At 35.1% G+C, this 18,341-nt stretch overlaps 1 protein-coding gene across 13 annotated transcripts in view; it reads left to right on the top strand.

Annotated features, from left to right (window-relative positions):
* Positions 1–18,341, top strand: part of PHF14 (PHD finger protein 14) — a 239,355-nt gene that overhangs the window by 50,135 nt on the left and 170,879 nt on the right. For all 13 annotated transcript variants that reach the window (XR_003510849.1, XR_003510848.1, XR_003510846.1 and 10 more), the window contains exons 8-14: positions 7,011–7,157; positions 7,945–8,215; positions 8,513–8,619; positions 9,721–9,816; positions 11,626–11,729; positions 13,660–13,791; positions 18,109–18,277. Coding sequence is in view for 7 of the 13 variants with exons in the window: in XM_027540052.1 (XP_027395853.1) it covers positions 7,011–7,157; positions 7,945–8,215; positions 8,513–8,619; positions 9,721–9,816; positions 11,626–11,729; positions 13,660–13,791; positions 18,109–18,277 (1,026 nt within the window). In the remaining 6 variants the exon portion in view is untranslated. The remainder of the gene's footprint in view (positions 1–7,010; positions 7,158–7,944; positions 8,216–8,512; positions 8,620–9,720; positions 9,817–11,625; positions 11,730–13,659; positions 13,792–18,108; positions 18,278–18,341) is intronic.

The following is an 18,341-nucleotide window of genomic DNA, read 5'->3' as shown; positions in this document are numbered from 1 at the left end:
AATTCTTCAGGCAAGAACACTGCAGTGGGTTACCATTTCCTTCTCAAGCATTTGGGCATTGAATTTGCATGAAAAGTTCTCATCTGTAAAAGGTTCTAGAAATTTCAAGTACTAGATTCAAGAAATTAAGAAATCTTGCTTAGATTTATTGTTTTTATCCTTTGGTCTTCATCTTCTGGGAGTTTCAGACTTGAATACAAGACTCCTTAAAAAGTAAACTAAAACTGTGTGTTAAATAGTTAATCATATAGTGTTTGCAAAGGCATCACAGTTGAGGGCTGAATTATATAACTCAGCAAGCATTTGTGGAACGTGACTGTCAGGAGTAAGTCTTTATTAAATTCATGTTCTAAAACTGAGTTGTTTTGTTAGGAGTGACCTAAACTTTGTTTACAAACAGTGAAATTTATATTCAAACATAACTTCATAGTACTCAGTTCACATCAGTCAGTCATGATTGAGGGCCTATTCATATGTGCAACAGACACTATAAACTCTAGGTTTGGGGGTGGAGGAGTTTGTCAGGGAGCATAAAAATAGCTTTAAGTCACGTGGATGGGGTTAGATAGTAAACACAATGAAATGTTAAAGAGTCTTACAAGACAACATTAAAAGATGTCACAGGTGCCTCTGATGGACAAGAAGTGCTGTAAATACAGAAATAAGAAGATTCCCTAGAAGAATCAGAAACTTCAGTGGACCTTCTTGGCCTATATATCTCTTGCTGCTGCTGCTGCTGCTGCTAAGTCGCTTCAGTAGTGTCTGACTCTGTGTGACCCCAGAGACAGCAGCCCACCAGGCTCCCTGTCCCTTTGAACTATTTAAGGATTACAGATTAATGCTTTTTACTGTCATTCATTCAGCATATTTATTCAACAGGTATATTGAGCTACTGTGTATTAGGCTTTGCTGTGGAGCCTATAGAGATTAACATTGAACAAAATAAACTGTTCTTAAGGTAGCTTACATTTGAGTGGCAGGTTGGGAGAGGACAGATAGTGAAAAAGTTTACCAGAAAATACCAATACTTTTGAGACAAACGAGTAATCACTTCTCTGTCTCCCAGACTTAAGGGTTTATCCTCAACTCACTGCTATATTGTGATACGTATTATGAAGAAATACAAAGCAGGATAAAGTATGTACGGACTAAGGGAAGTAGGACAGTACTGTTTTATATGGGGAGATCAGAGGTGGGCTCTCTAAGAAGGCGACATTTTGTGGAAAAAATGTAAGGAAAATGGTAGGGAGCTTATGTTTATTTGAGAGGAGAGCGTTACAGGCAGGGGGAACAGAATATAGAGGCTCTGAGGTAGAAACATGCTTGGTTTGAGGACCAAGAAGAACTGGTATGGCTGATACAGAGGTGGGGGCTGGTGTGTGGTAAGAGGAGAGGAAGGAGGTCATAGAGGCAGCTACATCATGTAGGGACTGGAAGAACATGAGAATGACTTTGGATTTACACTCTTGAGTGAGATGGAAAGCCATCAGATTTGCATAGAGAACATGTGAGTCAACTGATGTTTAGAAGGACCACCCTGATGGTTGTGTTCAGTATAAACTATAGAGAGGCGAAGGTGAAAGTAGAGAGAACAAATAAAATGGTTTAAGGTTTTAAGGATAGAGGTAATAAGAAATGACAGATTTTGTAGATATCTGTTGAGAGATTGTTGAGTAAACAGAGAGAGAGAGAGGAAAAGGGTGATTTCTCTTTAGCCTGAACTTCTAGTTCAGTCGCTCAGTCATGTCTGACTCTGACACCAGAGAATGCAGCACACCATGCTTCCCTGTCCGTCACCAACTCCCGGAGCTTGCTCAAACTCGTGTCCATCGAGTCGGTGATACAATCCAACCATCTCATCTTCTGTCATCCCCTTTTTCTCCTGCTTTCAATCTTTCCCAGCATCAGAGTCTTTTCCAGTGAGTCAGTTCTTCGCGTCAGGTGGCCACAGTATTGGAGCTTCAACTTCAGCATCAGTCCTTCCAATGAATAATCAGGACTGGTTTCCTTTAGGTTTGACTGGTTTGATCTCCTTGCTGTCCAAGGGACTCTCAAAAGTCTTTGCCAACACCACAGTTCAAAAGCATCAATTCTTTGTTGCTCAGCTTTCTTTATAGTCCAACTCTCACATCCGTACATGACTACTGGAAAAACAATAGCTTTGACTAGACGGACCTTTGTCAGTAAAGTACCCTCTGCTTTTTAATATGCTGTCTAGGTTGGTCATAGCTTTCCTTCCAAGAAGCAAGCATCTTTTAATTTCATGGCTGCAGTCACCATCTGCAGTGATTTTGGAGCCCAAGAATATAAAGTCTGTCACTATTTTCATTGTTTTCCCATCTATTTGCCACAAAGTGATGGGACAGGATGTCATGATGATTTTCAAATGTTGAGTTTTAAGTCAGCTTTTTCACTTTCCTCTTTCACTTTCATCAGGAGGCTCTTGTGGAGCTTCTAGTAGAGTGGAGTTATGGTTTACTGAGGTAGAAAAGATTTATTGAAAGATTATTAAATCTGCAGGAAGAGCAGATTTATTGCAGGAGAGAAGGAAATTGAGGACAGTTTTGGACATGTTGAGTTCAAAACGCCTATTAGGCCTGTAAGTGGAGACATCAGGTAGGTAGGTGACTATCAGAATCTGAAGTTTAGGGAAGTAATCAAGGCTAAAGATACAGATTTGGGAGTGTCAGGGTATAGATAGTATTTATGGTGAGATGACTAGGTGAAATTACTTAGAGTATAAGAGGAGAAGGAGATGGGAAGAGTTCTGATGACAGTCATAGGGCTACCTCGGCATTCAACAATCCCAAATTGAAATTTGGGAAAGTAAGGCGAAATCTACCAAGGAGTCTGAGGCAGAGTTATTAGTGAGGTTAAAAAAAAAAAAAAAACTAAGACAAGTGTTTCAAAGAGAGAGTAAACAAGTTGTGTCAAAGGAATAAAGTTAAGACTGAGAAGTGACCATTGGGTTTGTCAAAATGAAGGTCAGTTTTGACTTGAGAGGAGCTATTAGAGAAATTGAGACTAGTTGAAAATTTAGGAGTGGAACAGAGTTAAGACAGCTATATGGGCAGGGCTTTAGATTTTTCCTTTTAAGGGGGACTTTGAAGTGACCTACAAATGAGAGCCCAGGGAATGTCTTTTAAGTATTTTTAAAGGATATTACAGTGTTTTTAGTATGCCAGTAGAGAGAAAAAAATGTGCAGGAGGTAGAATTGCTGTAGGGAAGATGGGGTGGAATTAATTGCAACTGAAGGTCAGCCTTAGATAGGAACATTGGGCAGTTTATCTCCGGTAACAGGAGATTAGTCAGAGGATATGTGTAGACATGCAGATAGGTTGAGGTATGCAGTGACTGGAGGTTGTGGAAGTTCTCATTTAATTGCTTTTCTCCTCTCTTCAAAACCTCTCCAGTGGAATAAATAAGGCCATCATCTGCAAGTTAAGAATAGAGAGGAGATATTGAAAGTTTGAGAGATGAAGCTGTTCAGTGATTATCTATAAAAATGGAATGGAAATTAATTTGGGAATGTGTTCAGATGCTCTGATGTAGGTTAAAATAGGGGAAGAGTTGGGTTTACCTTGCTTTAGGTTTTGTCAAGTGAAGCTAGATGAGGAAGAGAGGAACAAGTGAAGAGAGGACTGCAAACAAGTAATTAATTGATGGGCCATGAAATAATCAGGTAAAGAGGGCAATCATGTGTATGGGACTCTGGGGCAGTCAGAGGATAAAAGTCTGTACATTGGAGATCTGAAAGGTATTAAAAACTTGTTTGAGTCTGAAAAGAAGTGATCAGGAAAGATAAAAGATAATGCTCAGAGAATACTTGAGAAATTGCATTATGGAAAGAGTTCAGAATCTAGGTACAGTCATAGGAATTAAATGGCTGAGGTGAGGTGGAAACAGATGGTGTTGTAACTGAGAAGATAAACATGTTATGCTCCTAACTCATGATAGTATTTACACTTTTCTGATTTCAATAAACAGTTTTATGCAGATACCAATAAAACCTCTCTACTTTTCTTAAAAATACTTCATTTTTACAAGTGCCAGTTGGGTCTCAATGTACAAGATTCCTAATAGTTTCTTTCAGCTTATAGTCCTTTGAACTGTTGAATCAGTATTAGTCAGGGAGCTTTGTTTGGAATAAATTGTTTTGGTTTTAAGATTCTAGAACAAATCGTGAAATTCAGAGGTCCACAAGCTAAATGTGACCTGTAGATACATTTTGTATGATAAGAATAGTGCAATAAAAAGATAACTTGAGTTGATGGGGCATTCCAGTTTGTCACGGGTCCCCACCATTTACCCCACATTCCGCTTTTCCCCCTACTTCCATCATTATTTTTGTCTTATAACTTCCCAGCATCTTTACATCCTTTTACTCATTTATGTTTACTGTTAACTGTTTCTCAAGGCATTCACATTTAGAACTCTTTGCCTTAGACCTACTGAAACGCAATCTCCAGAGCTGGGATTTTGTTGTTTCTATTTGGAAATGTCCTTAAGTAAATCTGATGACAGACAGTGGTTGAAAAAGACAGCTTTTACTTACTAGCAGTGGATCTTGGTCAGCAACTTAACCTCTCTTGTTTTCAGTTTTCTATCCATAAAGTTGATATTAAAATAATAGAACTCACCTCATGTGGTAGTGATGAGAGATAAATGAGACAATATGAAAACAGGCACTAAGCCTGGTACATGGTAAATGTTTAGAAAATTTTTTTCCCTTTCCATTTTCTACTGGGAATAGGATCTTGAAAGTTTCTCTAGGCAAGTTGAGGGGATAGTCCAAGTCAACCAGATTATTAATTAGCACACTATTTTGAATGGTTTAATAAAATTGAATAGCCAGTAACTTGAACAAGGAAGACGTTATGGTCTTTCTATGATTCCAGATTGATTTTATGTTCAGGGGAGTTTGGTTCCAGGGACCAGGTGCCTCTTACTTATTGCTTCATATTCCTTTAGTTTGTTGTACTTTCTCGCATGGTCAGAGATGGTTTATCACCACCTTGCCTGGGTTGTACCCCATTGGTAGGAAGGAAGAGAAGGTGAAGAGTGGACATTTCCTATCAAGGGTCTGGTTAAGAAATTTCATAAACTTCATTGGCTGGAACTTATCATATGGCCATACTCAGCTACTGAGGGTCTGGATAGAAATTTTCTAGCAAGGTCATCATATATCCAGAAACTCAGAAAGATTCTACTACTAAGGGGAAAAAAATGAGGATAGATGTTAATGGATAGTGGTTGCTTGGTGTATCTGTTTCATTCTCTAAAAAAAATTAATCCCTTGGTCTTGATAGCCTTAGATTTAGGATTTATTGTCCCCAATCCCCAGTCATGAAACAAAAGAAAAATTACTTGGGCTACTTCATCCTTTTCATGTGTCTTTTTGACCAGAAATGACTGGTCTTTTCATTAAGTCAGAGTCTTGGTTCTAATGCTTAACTGACCTATGCAAGCATGAATCCTATCTCTGATATCTCAATTTCAACATTACCTACTACGTTAAGACAGTAGAATGGTTCTTGAGATCATTTTGACTATAGTTCAATATATTCTTTATTTCCACTTAGTCTCTTCTATTGCCACGATGTGTAGAGCACGTTGTGAGAAAGCAGCTGTGTATGAGTGTGAATGAGAGAGAGAGAGAGAATCCAGTCTCCTTTCTACATTTTTAAAATTTATTTCTGTACCTATATGAAGTAATAATTATTAAACCTGTTTTGTTAATGAGTTAACAGAGACCCAGAGATAATTAGCAACTTGTTTAAAGCCACAAAAATCTTTAATTGGTGGGGCCAGGTTTTATTGTCCAAGTTTTTATATATCCAGATTCTCTAATTACAATATTCACAGTGCTATATTGTAACATCTGCGGATATCATACTAAAAAGTTGCGTTATATACTTTGATGTTTTTAATGTTAAGGACACTTTGGTTTTACTATATGATGATTTTTCTTTTTGTACTTCTCATTTGTTTCTACTTTTGTTAGCATCATCAGTTCTCTTTGGGTTGTAAAACCCCACCTTACTAAGAGACTCTAACGTAACTCAGGTAAAAACCGTATGAGCAGCTTATCTGTTTTTCTCTTTGGGACAGACCTGAAGAATGAACTACTTGTTACTTTGCTGGCTAGTCACATTGCAGAATGCTTTTTTTTTGCCTACATATTTACAATTTTTTCCTATTTTTGATAGTAGATTTCCTTTTATGTTTTTGTATCCTATTATTTATGAATATGTACCCATTAAGGTAGTACCATAAAATGAGACTGTGAGACGGCTGTGTTTCCATTTGAGGTTTTAGAATTTTGTAAAGAGTTAAAGACAATATCTGAAGTGTTTTATTGACAAGGCCTGGCCTTTTTTTTTTAAACATCTTATTTTGTATTAGGGTATAGCTGATAAACAAACAATACTGTGATAATTTCTGGTAAACAGTGAAGGGACTCAGCCATACATATATGTGTATCCATTCTCCCCTAAACTCCCCTTCCATAAGGCCTGGCCTTCTTAATCTAGTTTTATCCCAGGTAGAGTTTGCCTGTGCATTTCTCGTCAGTTAGAAATGCCCTATTGTTGACTAGTCCTATATTTTCTAGATATGTTGTTGTTTTATAATATTAATCTATGTATTAATAACTTTAATGATGATTTCTACCTATGCCTATTAATATCTTGTTTGTTTTAAACAGTGATTTTTTTTTAGGTAACAAGTATAACTTAATGTAATGCATAAGTTTTGATTTCAGTATTTTTTAAATCCACAAGGCTGTATAAAGAAAAAAAATTGTTAATTTGAATTTGGTATATAGATTAAGTTCCTAAAGCAGCGATTTTTATCATTATGTATAAAACTTAATTTTGTAATTTATTTTTAGGAATAACCAGCACTGTGGTATATTCTTCAAAAAGGAAATATTATCTCTTATGGCTTTTTTTAAAATGGCCCTTTGGAGTAAAAATGTTCATTTCCCCCTCTCTGTTTTTTTATATAGGATATAGCAGATCCATTTTTTGCTTATTGTAAGCAACATGCAGATAGGTTAGACAGAAAGTGGAAGAGAAAAAACTACTTGGCTCTACAATCCTATTGTAAAATGTCTTTACAAGAGAGAGAGAAGCAGTTATCACCAGAAGCACAGGTATGAGACTCATTCCAAAACTTGTGTTTTTTTCTTTCAAGGGTATAGATTTCAGGGAATTCCCTGGTGGTTCAGTGGTTAGGACTCTGTGCTCTTACTGCTGAGGGCTCCAGTTTGATCCCTGGTAACAGAGCTAAGATCCCACAAGCTGTATAGCCTGGCCAAAAAAAAAGAAGTTAGAAATTTAAGATCTCATGCATCTTTGATATATGATGTATAATTGTGAAATTTGGTTAGTGTAATTGTGAAATTATCTAGAAAGTGGACTGTCATTAAGGTAAATGGAGAGTCTAGTTTGTGGTTGAATACATTACTCATCATCTAGTCTCAACAAAGCAGTCATTTATAAAACATGTTTCTAATACATTAAAGAATGTGGCTTAGAGGAAATTATTCTATCAGTGCAATATGTTGACCACATCTTTTTTTCAGTCTGTTCTAAGATTCATATGTGCAAAGACTTTGATTAGTTTGCCTGTCATAAAATATATTTGTTTGTAAATTAAGTAAATTAATGAAGACTAGTACAAGGCTAGTTGAGAAACCTCAGCTTAATTATACTAGTTTTTGACAACTAATCATAGGCTAGGGCAGTTGTTAACTAGGGGTAGACCTCATTTATCGTAACCCAAGAATTATGCTGTGGATATTAAGGACTGTGGATAGATATAATTTGCCGCAATAGAGGAACTTCTGATCATCCTTACTCTTGCTAAGTATGGAAATAAAAATCATAAGTATGTTCCATTTTAATATCTTTTAAAATTTGTGTACGTTTCTTTTATAGGCAAGGATCAATGCCCGGCTTCAGCAGTATCGTGCCAAAGCAGAACTAGCTCGATCCACCAGACCCCAGGCCTGGGTTCCGAGGGAAAAATTGCCCAGACCACTCACTAGCAGTGCTTCAGCCATTCGCAAACTTATGCGGAAAGCAGAACTCATGGGAATCAGTACAGATATCTTCCCAGTGGACAATTCAGATACTAGTTCTAGTGTGGATGGAAGGAGAAAGCATAAGCAACCTGCTCTCACTGCTGATTTTGTGAATTATTATTTCGGTCAGTATAGGCCCTGATGCATGCACGTTTTCATTGAGAACAGTTTGCTGATAGAAATATTTGATATACTGTCAATGTTTAGAAATTTACTAGTCTTGCTACATATATCAAGTATGTTTATTTTCCTAATAAGTTGTGGATTGTTGTAAAATGCTAATTTAATGTATTTGTGAGTAGAGTTAAAAGTGTCTAGGTTTATCCATGTGGTCATCTCTATGGCTAGCTTCTTCCTTTGTGTATTTTGTATATCAGCTTTTATTTTCTTCTAAACTAAAATTGGATATTTAATTTAACTAGAGAGAAATATGCGCATGATTCAAATTCAGGAGAATATGGCTGAACAAAAGAATATAAAGGATAAATTAGAGAATGAACAAGAAAAGCTTCATGTGGAATATAATAAGGTAAAACAAACAACGTAATGTAATTACATCTTACTGATGATTCCTTATGTTTCATTTTGAAATTCCTCTGGAGTTTCTACGACTTGTCTGTAATTCCGACCCCTCGTTATCTTCATTACCGTCACTAACACTGAGTACTTTCTATGTGCCAGGCACAGTTTTGAGCATTTTTACTTGTGTTAACTCATCTCATTCTCACTTCAGCTTTATAATGTGTCTTATGATTTCTGCTCCCTTTTTCAGAAGCGTAAACTGAATCCTAAACAGGTGAAGTAATTTGCCCAGGTTCGCAAAGGTAGTCAAGGCATAGAGTTGGGGTTTGAGGCCCAAGTCTGACTCCATTTATCTTTCTAAGTTATAGAAAACTTTAAAACTTACTTTTGAATTACTGTTTTTCTTAAATTGTTTTGTTACTTTTGATTAAAAAAAAAAATCTCCTGATTAAAATTTATCTTCTATATCTTCATTCTAAAGATGAAGAAGTTCATGAAGAAATGTATAAAAGCAAGTTGTGACTAAATGTGAGATAATAAGTAACATAAGAAAAATCTGGATTGACTTTTGTTTCTTTTGGCTGTGCTGGGTCATCTTTGGGTACGAGGGCTCAGTAATGCGGCATGTGGGCTTCTCTAGTTGCAGAACTCAGGCTCACTTGACCTGAGGCATGTAAGATCTTAATTCTCCAACCAGAGATCAAATCTGCGTCCCCTTCATTGAAAGGCAGATTCTTAACCACTGGACCGCAGGGAGGTCCCCAGGATTGACTTATTGATATATATCATTTTCTTGTTGGAAAAATGGTGGGAGTGCACTTTGATACACTCATAAGGGTTAATTAGTGTGTCTGTGAAATTATATAGTAAACTATTATAGAATATGTAAGTATCATTATTAGTAAAATGCTAACATAAAATGTTTACTTTTTGTTGGTGCTTCTTAAATAGTTGGAGACTTTCATTTTTCAGTGTATTGTAACTTGAATGTGTTAAATATATGTGGAATAGAAATGTAGATATTTTGGACATTGATAAATTATTTTTATTTTCAAATATGTTACTGAATATTGTAATGGTCTACTAATTTGAATTGTTCACATTATAGCTCTGTGAATCTTTGGAAGAACTACAAAACATGAATGGAAAACTTCGAAGTGAAGGACAAGGAATATGGGCCTTACTAGGCAGAATCACAGGGCAGGTTAGTTTCTTTCCAATTGCTCTCTCCTTCTCTTCTTGCTTTCTGTATGATTTCAAAGATTGGATCTCTAATACAACTGTCACTTCACTAACTGAAGAATTCTGTTTAATCAGGGCCAACTAATCCTCTGGGATAATGGTTTCTGCCTGAAATGCATCTAGAGCTTTGCAAGCTGCCTACTGAGAACCTGTAGCTTAATATGGTTGTTTTAACAGCTATCTTGTTTGCAAAATTTTTTCATTTGCTCTAACTGATTGACCTGTCATTTGTGATGAAGCTAAGATTTGAAGCATGAGTTACTCCTACCATATTCTTCTGCCTCTATGCAGCGGTTTTAGATTCCTTGCCACATTTCTTCTGTCCTATTCTTGTGCTATAAGTAGTTGTTGTTTTTTTTAATGGGGGAAATGTAAAAGGAAAACGAATTTTTTTTCATGTTGATGGGTTTTGAACTTATAAGGAATGGTTTTTGAAATTTAATGTTAAAGTGTAGTTTTTCCCTTCATTAGTTTTATTTTAATTATGAAAGAAATTACTTTATCCTTGAACATATTGAGCCTATTAAAGTTCTTGGTATTGTAAAGAACAATCATTGCCAAATGGATTTCTTTGAATGCTTTTTTTAGTACTGTGTATTTAGTTCTTAAATTAATAATTCATTTGAATAATTTAAGTTATTTTTTTAAGAATAATGGAGACTCGCTGTGGTCTTTTCACCATGGAAATAGTTTTATTTGTGAAGGAAGGTTTTTAAAGAATAGATATTTTTTGTGGTACTTATTTTAAAGGTTTATAAAGAGCCAAATTCGTTATATAGGTTGTGTGGACACATTATTTTAGAAAGTAATACATACTGATATGTATTATGCCATGCTAGCTTTGAAGATGCTTCTTTTGTGAAAAGGGTGTATGTGGCATATAGTATAATGAATAACATAAGAGGTGAGGATGAGTAGTTATGTATGCACAGTTGACCTTTGTTTCTATTGATAGGCTGTTGGTGAATATTTGGAAGATTATAGTGTTTTATGTTTTATATTTAGTGAAATTAATATTGAATACAAGCCTATTAGTTTATTTGGCAAGCTAGCATTATCTTTTGGCCAGATTTGCAAGTTTGTCTCATAAGAATCTATTTAGTATAAGTTATGAAAGAGCATTTTAATTTATTAAATCACTTGAAACAGAAGCACATGCATTTCTGTGTGCAAATGTAAAATACACAGGAGAAGTAGAATTCGTTTGTACCACTTGCAGGACACTTTTTTTCCGGTTGGTTGAACTGATGCGGGCCCACTGGGCCACTGAGAAATGACTTTGATAGATGGTTGCTGTCTGAGAAGCTAGTATACTACAGATTAGTAGAAACCCAAAGAGAATCTAATTCGCTTTGTGAAGAGTTTGGTCCAATAAGATAATTTTTCTAATTAACCTTTGGAGCACCAGTGTAGCTGTGGTGTTTAAGAAAATAAACGGCCTCAATACTCTTTTTGTCGTGTTCTTTTTTTTTTTTTCAAGTCTTGAATTCTTGTCCTTGTCTTTCACTTTTAAAGCTAAAGTAGGAGTTTAATTTTCACAGTGTTTTAGTGGTCCAGAGAAAATTGGTGAAAGTATGTAATTATAGGCTTCTCACAGCAGTGGCTATGAGACAAAAACTCATTTTAGTCCTTTTTGCCAGTGTAAAAGCTTTAAAACATTTCCCCCTCAAGATCCTAGCATATTAGTTGACTTGAACGGCGCATAAAGAAAAATGTTGCTTTATATTTTTTCTCTGAAAACAAAATAAACTGCATTTGTTCAAATCAATAGAAGTTGAACATACCGGCAATTTTGCGAGCACCCAAGGAGAGAAAACCAAGTAAAAAAGAAGGGGGCACACAAAAGGCGTCTACTCTTCCTGCAGTACTTTATAGGCAAGTAATGAAATTTTGACAGATTAATACAGTATATTTTTAAATGAATACTTTTTAGTAGCAAGATGCTTTAAATATTTGTGAATGAATTATGTTTATATCAGAATTTAAAGTCAAATGTGTTTGAAGTTCATTTTATTAATACCTTCATCAAAAATACTTCCCAGACTGAATGATGATAGGATAGAGTCGCTCCTCTTTTAATGATAAATCACTTTTTGTATACTTTAAGTAACTGGTTATATGTGCACAAACTCCATGGAAACCCCTCTTTAGAGAATTGGAAAGTGAGTTTTAAGTAATGTACGTGAGTATTTTCTTAAATAGTTTAAACAGTGTGTTAGATAAATGGACATTTATATTTTATTTTGCTGGAGTGAGTTTTAGAGGTTTACATGTGTTTTTAGGTAGTGTTGGATATTATAGTTTGAATTACTGCCTTTGTACAGTGGTAGGGGTGGATAATGAAGATAAGTTTTAGATTTGAATCTGTCTACATTTTTTTTCTCTCTGTGCTCAGTTGTAGTAATTTCATTTCCCCAAATATTTTTGTTCTTTTTTTTTTGGCTCAGTATTTTACAGTGTTCACCATTGTAACAGTTTTATATAGTTATTAAGATTTCTTTCCATACCAGTAGGTTTGGATCTTACTTTTTTTCCATGTAGCTGATGAAACTCATTGAGAAAAGTTTAGAAGATGCAAGTATGTTTGTGTGTATCCATACACACACAAATCTGTTCACACACACAAGTAAATATGCTTATGTAAGTGTATACATATTCTCCCCACAATCTCTTTCTTTCTCAGAAATAGCAACAACAGTATCTGTCTCAATAACTACTTTCTCTTCTAGCTTGGAGGCTTTCTCCATAGGTAATAGCAATTAACTTCCTTGAAATGTGGGACAAGCTCACTAGTATCTATACTGGACTTTATAAAGACTAGCACTGTCACAGTCTAGCTTTTCCAGATAAAACTGTTTCATTTGAAACCGTCAGGCTTATTACTTATGCTTCTGACTTTTCATCACTACAGCTCATTTTTGTTTCAGGATACAGTTTAGTAATTTTTCATTTTTACTCTGAGCAACTTTGAGACCAAGTATTGATTGGTCTTTGTTGTATATGTATATATTTGATTTTTTTTCTAAGATTATTTAAAATTCAAACATCATTACTTTTTCTGTATACTTATGGCTTTTTTAGGATCTCAACTTTTTCCTCACCCTTCACATTCCTAATATAAGTACACCCTGGATTGTAGATCATGGTGTTTGTGCTCTCAGGAGTAGTTGACCTTTTGCACAAGAAAAGTTAGATTTCTTAAGAACAATCAAAAATCTAAAACAATGGCAACAATAATAATAAAACTTCCAGTTCTTTATAATAAATATCAATTGGTATATTTTTAAGACTCAAAGTCTGATTCTGTAAAAAGACTTAACATATGTAGCTTATTTACACGTTGAAGGTTCTTTGAAAGATTTACAGTTAATGGTAGAAAATAAACAGAATTTCGTTTGTAAAGTAACTTCTTTGTAGTTTTAGAGAGGTAGAAAATTGAAAACTATTTTTGTTTAATATTTGTTCCTAGAGAAAATTTGGTCTGATGTTACATGGGCTTTAAGTAATAAAGAAGATTAAGATGATGTTAGAATAAATACCTAACATATGCCCTTCTCTGAATAGTTTGACTCCAGCAAAATTTAAATTTATAATAGATCTAAACTATTCTACATTCTCAAAAGTATTTAGATTCTTGCCATTATAAAAAGATATGTGTTATTAAAAAAAGTATTTGATTTCAGTTAAAGAAATATATTAAGTTAAATCACAATGAAATTTTGAAAATTTAAAAATATGCCGTAAATTAACTATTCACTATGATAATTATTATTCTAATCCTTTATTGCTGCTGCCTTTATCAAAGTTGTGGAATTTGTAAGAAGAACCATGATCAGCATCTTCTTTTATTGTGTGATACCTGTAAACTGCATTACCATCTTGGATGTCTGGACCCTCCTCTTACGAGGATGCCAAGAAAGACCAAAAACAGTTATTGGTAAGTAAACTGAAGAGCATGTACATGTTAGAACTGGTGTTGCTCTTAGTTTCAACAGTATTAGATGAAGTATTAGAACATATTTGATGCATAATAAAGTTTTCAGTATATTTTTAATTGAAAATTTTATAATGTTTTCCAATAATATTGACATATTGGCATTTAAAAGTTGTGTATATTAAGGTTTGCAACATAATGATTTAATATATGTATACACTGTGAAATAATCACCACAATCAAGCTAATTAGCATATTTGTCACCTCACATAGTTATCATTTTTTGTGGTAAGAATACTTCAGACATAAATGTTTATTACAGTATTATATGTATAGAGATGTAGCAAATTTTTTGATAAATGAATTTAAGTTAATTGAGGCTATTTTAATATCTTAGCAGTGGTTTCTTAAGGCATGAATTCTGTTTAGTGTGTTTATAATTCTCTTTATTATAACATTTTTTCAAATTCTTTATTTTTGTTCTTTATTAAGAATTTGCCTCCATATTCATGCTTTAAATGTAGTTTAGTATTTTGTTTTCAAATTAGTGTCACCAAAGGCTTTACTTGTGGCTAGTTGTGTATTAAAATTCAACCATTCTTTGTAAATCTAGAAACATTTGACTTACGTTTTTGAATTTTTTCATTAACTTAGGCATGTGGAATCACTACAGATGTTTGATAAAAGTTTATGATACTTATAAGTTTTATTCTTTCCTTAATTTTAATCCAAGAGAAAGACAGATGTTCAAATTCTAATAGATTGATTCTGTATAGGAAGAATATAGGTCACGGAGAGCTTTGGAAGGCACATGACTATTCTTTTTATACAAATTTTACATGACTAGACCCCAATCTTAAATGATAATCTGTACAAAAAGGTGTTTATTTATCAAATACATTAAAGCATATTTTCTGACCTCATTGTTTTATTTCATAAACCTACGTCTGTCCATTTTATTAAGAATCTCACATTCTTTCACCATTTTCACATGATTACTTTTTCATGAAGTGAAGCGGAAGTCTCTCAGTCATGTCCGACTCTTTGCGACCCCATGGACTATATAGTCTATGGAATTCTCCAGTCCAGAATACTGATGTCTGTAGCCTTTCCCTTGTCCAGGGGATCTTCCCAACCCAGGGATTGATCCCAGGTCTCCTGCATTGCAGGTGGATTCTTTACCAGCTGAGCCGCGAGGGAAGCCCAAGAATACTGGAGTGGGTAGTCTATCCCTTCTCTAGTGGATCTTCCCGACCCAGGAATCAAACTGGGGTCTCCTGCATTGCAGGTGGACTCTTCACCAGCTGAGCTATGAGAGAAGCCCTTCTTTTTCATAGTGCTCTTTTATCAATTTGCCTGGAGACAGTCATACTGGTCAACTCTTTTCAAATATAGTGGGATGTATTACTTCTGATTTGTGAGTGCTTTTGAAACCAGAATTTAAGAGAAACTGCTGTCACGTATTAGAATATCAGCAGTGTTAATAAGTATCCTATGTGCGTTTCTAAGTTGAAAACCAGTTTGGTAGTCTTCAGGGCCAGGGAACTTTGTCATAATCATGGATGTGTTTTAGCATTATTGTACAATGACGTTGTTTTTCTTTAATAATAAAGATTTTTAAAAGGGCTTCACTCCATTTTTTATATGTATTTATTTAGGTATATTGGAGAAGGAAATGGCAACCCACTCCACTATTCTTACCTGGAGAATCCCCATGGACAGAGGAGCCTGGTGGACTACTGTCCATGGGGTCGCAAAGAGTCGCACGTGACTGAGTGCCTAAGCACACAGCACACATAAACAATGAAATTGTTTCCCTTTAATAATAAAGATTTAAAAACCTCCTTAACATAAGTTGGAGTGTATAGTGCTAAGGATCAAGAATATATAGCAAACTGAGAAAAATCTCTTAGTATTTCAGTATGAAGGTAGTCCTTTGGCATAAATTCCTAACATGAATTTTCATTATTATTACTTTAAACATCCTATTTCTTAGGATCTTGTGTACCAGTTATGGTAGCAGAGCTGCTTTTTCATATTTTAAAGGCTATTTATAAAATGAGGACTATAGTGTTTAACAGATTGTTGAAAGAGCTGCAAATAGTGTTTTCATCTGTATTGAGTTTATGTACTACAAGTATCGTGTGGCAGTTGCCTTGAAATAGAAATAAATTTCTGCCTTAGCAGTTAGATATTTTTTAGATTTTTCTGAGTTGTTCAGTGTTTTGTGGTTTTCAGAGCATAACATTTTTGTTTATCTGAGTGCTCTAAAGCAAGTTTCTTTGTCACCTAAATGTATTAACCTTTGGTGGGGATGAGCTTGAGAAGCTAGAGACTATCCTGACAAGGAATATAGTTACAAACTGAGAAACAAAAGAGGAAACAAGTCGCTTAAAAAACAAACAAAAAAGTCCCTACAGTGATTCATTCTAAAAAGATACTTGTTTCCATATCACAGAAATGCGTGTATGTTAAAAATATTTTTATTTGATGTTAATCTAGGAATCCAAAGAATAAAGTGCTTGGTTTTTAACAACAGTTATATAAAAATCTTTAGTAACTAGTGATAATTGACTCCTACTGGTCAAATTTTTTAGTGTTAAAATTTTTGCTTAAATGGAAATTTTAAGATATTAAAAGTAATACCTTAAATTTTAATTGCATGTTACCAATAGAAAATTCTGAAAGAGATGGGAATACCAGACCACCTGACCTGCCTCTTGAGAAACCTATATGCAGGTCAGGAAGCAATGGTTAGAACTGGACGTGGAACAACAGACTGGTTCCAAATAGGAAAAGGAGTACGTCAAGGCTGTATATTGTTACCCTGCTTATTTAACTTATATGCAGAGAGTACATCATGAGAAACGCTGGGCTGGAAGAAGCACAAGCTGGAATCAAGATTGCCAGGAGAAATATCAATAACCTCAGATATGCAGATGACACCACCCTTATGGCAGAAAGTGAAGAGGAACTCAAAAGCCTCTTGATGAAAGTGAAAGAGGAGAGTGAAAAAGTTGGCTTAAAGCTCAACATTAAGAAAACAAAGATCATGGCATCTGGTCCCATCACTTCATGGGAAATAGATGGGGAAACAGTGGAAACAGTGTCAAACTATATTTTTTGGGCTCCAAAATCACTGCAGATGGTGATTGCAGCCATGAAATTAAAAGATGATTACTCCTTGGAAGGAAAGTTATGACCAACCTAGATAGCATATTTAAAAGCAGAGACATTACTTTGCCAACAAAGGTCTGTCTAGTCAAGGCTATGGTTTTTCCAGTGGTCATGTATGCATGTGAGAGTTGGACTGTGAAGAAGGCTGAGCGCCGAAGAATTGATGCTTTTGAACTGTGGTGTTGGAGAAGACTCTTGAGAATCCCTTGGACTGCAAGGAGATCCAACCAGTCCATTCTAAAGGAGATCAGTCCTGGGTGTTCTTTGGAAGGAATGATGCTAAAGCTGAAACTCCAGTACTTTGGCCACCTCATGCGAAGAGTTGACTCATTGGAAAAGACTCTGATGCTGGGGGGGATTGGAGGCAGGAGAAGAAGGGGACGACAGAGGATGAGATGGCTGGATGGCATCACTGAGTCGATGGACGTGAGTCTGAGTGAACTCTAGGAGTTGGTGATGGACAGGGAGGCCTGGCGTGCTGCGATTCATGGGGTCGCAAAGAGTCAGACACGACTGAGCGACTGAACTGAACTGAACTGAATAGTGCATTTGTATTAGCCACACATGATACTTTGTATTTAATTCTGTTATTGGAGTTCAAAATTTAAAGCTGTTAAAATAAATACTAATTTGGTATTAAATTACAGTGCTAATGAATGAGAGGTATGAATTTTTACAGAATTTTCTTGTTGGTATATTCAGCACAGCTTGCCATTAATTAAGATGCAAGGATATTATAGCTGTGACAAATAGAGTTGGTCAAAGAATGACTTTGATTTTCTGGTGTCACAATGTATATCATTTGAGGAAAAATCATGATTTCCTAAGGAAAACTATCTTTTTAATCAGTACTGGGCCTCTTACATTCATTCACATAAATATATGGCAGTATTACATGTGTTTTTATGATACTTATTAGGGATACATGAAATTGCTTTGGACATTTTACATGTATTGTTGTTTCTCTTAAAGGAATGTATGTGCTTTTCTGTATGTATGGTCATTATATGACTATGGTCACATGTTCCTGTGTACATTTTCATATATTCTAAACATATACCTGCATTTTGTATTTATAGAAACCATGGCTAATGCTGGAAGGTAAAAATAAATGTATGAAATAATATTTTTTTCTTTATGTAGGCAGTGTTCTGAATGTGACCAGGCAGGGAGCAGTGACATGGAAGCAGAGATGGCCATGGAAACCTTACCAGATGGGACCAAACGATCAAGGAGGCAGATTAAGGAACCAGTGAAATTTGTTCCACAGGATATGCCTCCAGAACCCAAGAAGATTCCAATAAGAAACACGGTAATTTATTCCCTAGTAGTCATAATAACCCTTACAAAACTCTGAGGTCAAAATTTAAAGGGTG

This window comes from Bos indicus x Bos taurus, chromosome 4, assembly GCF_003369695.1.
Source record: "Bos indicus x Bos taurus breed Angus x Brahman F1 hybrid chromosome 4, Bos_hybrid_MaternalHap_v2.0, whole genome shotgun sequence".
NCBI classification, from domain to species: Eukaryota; Metazoa; Chordata; class Mammalia; order Artiodactyla; family Bovidae; genus Bos; species Bos indicus x Bos taurus.
The sequence above is the reverse complement of the archived record's forward strand: the minus strand, read 5'-3'. Positions and strand labels throughout refer to the sequence as shown.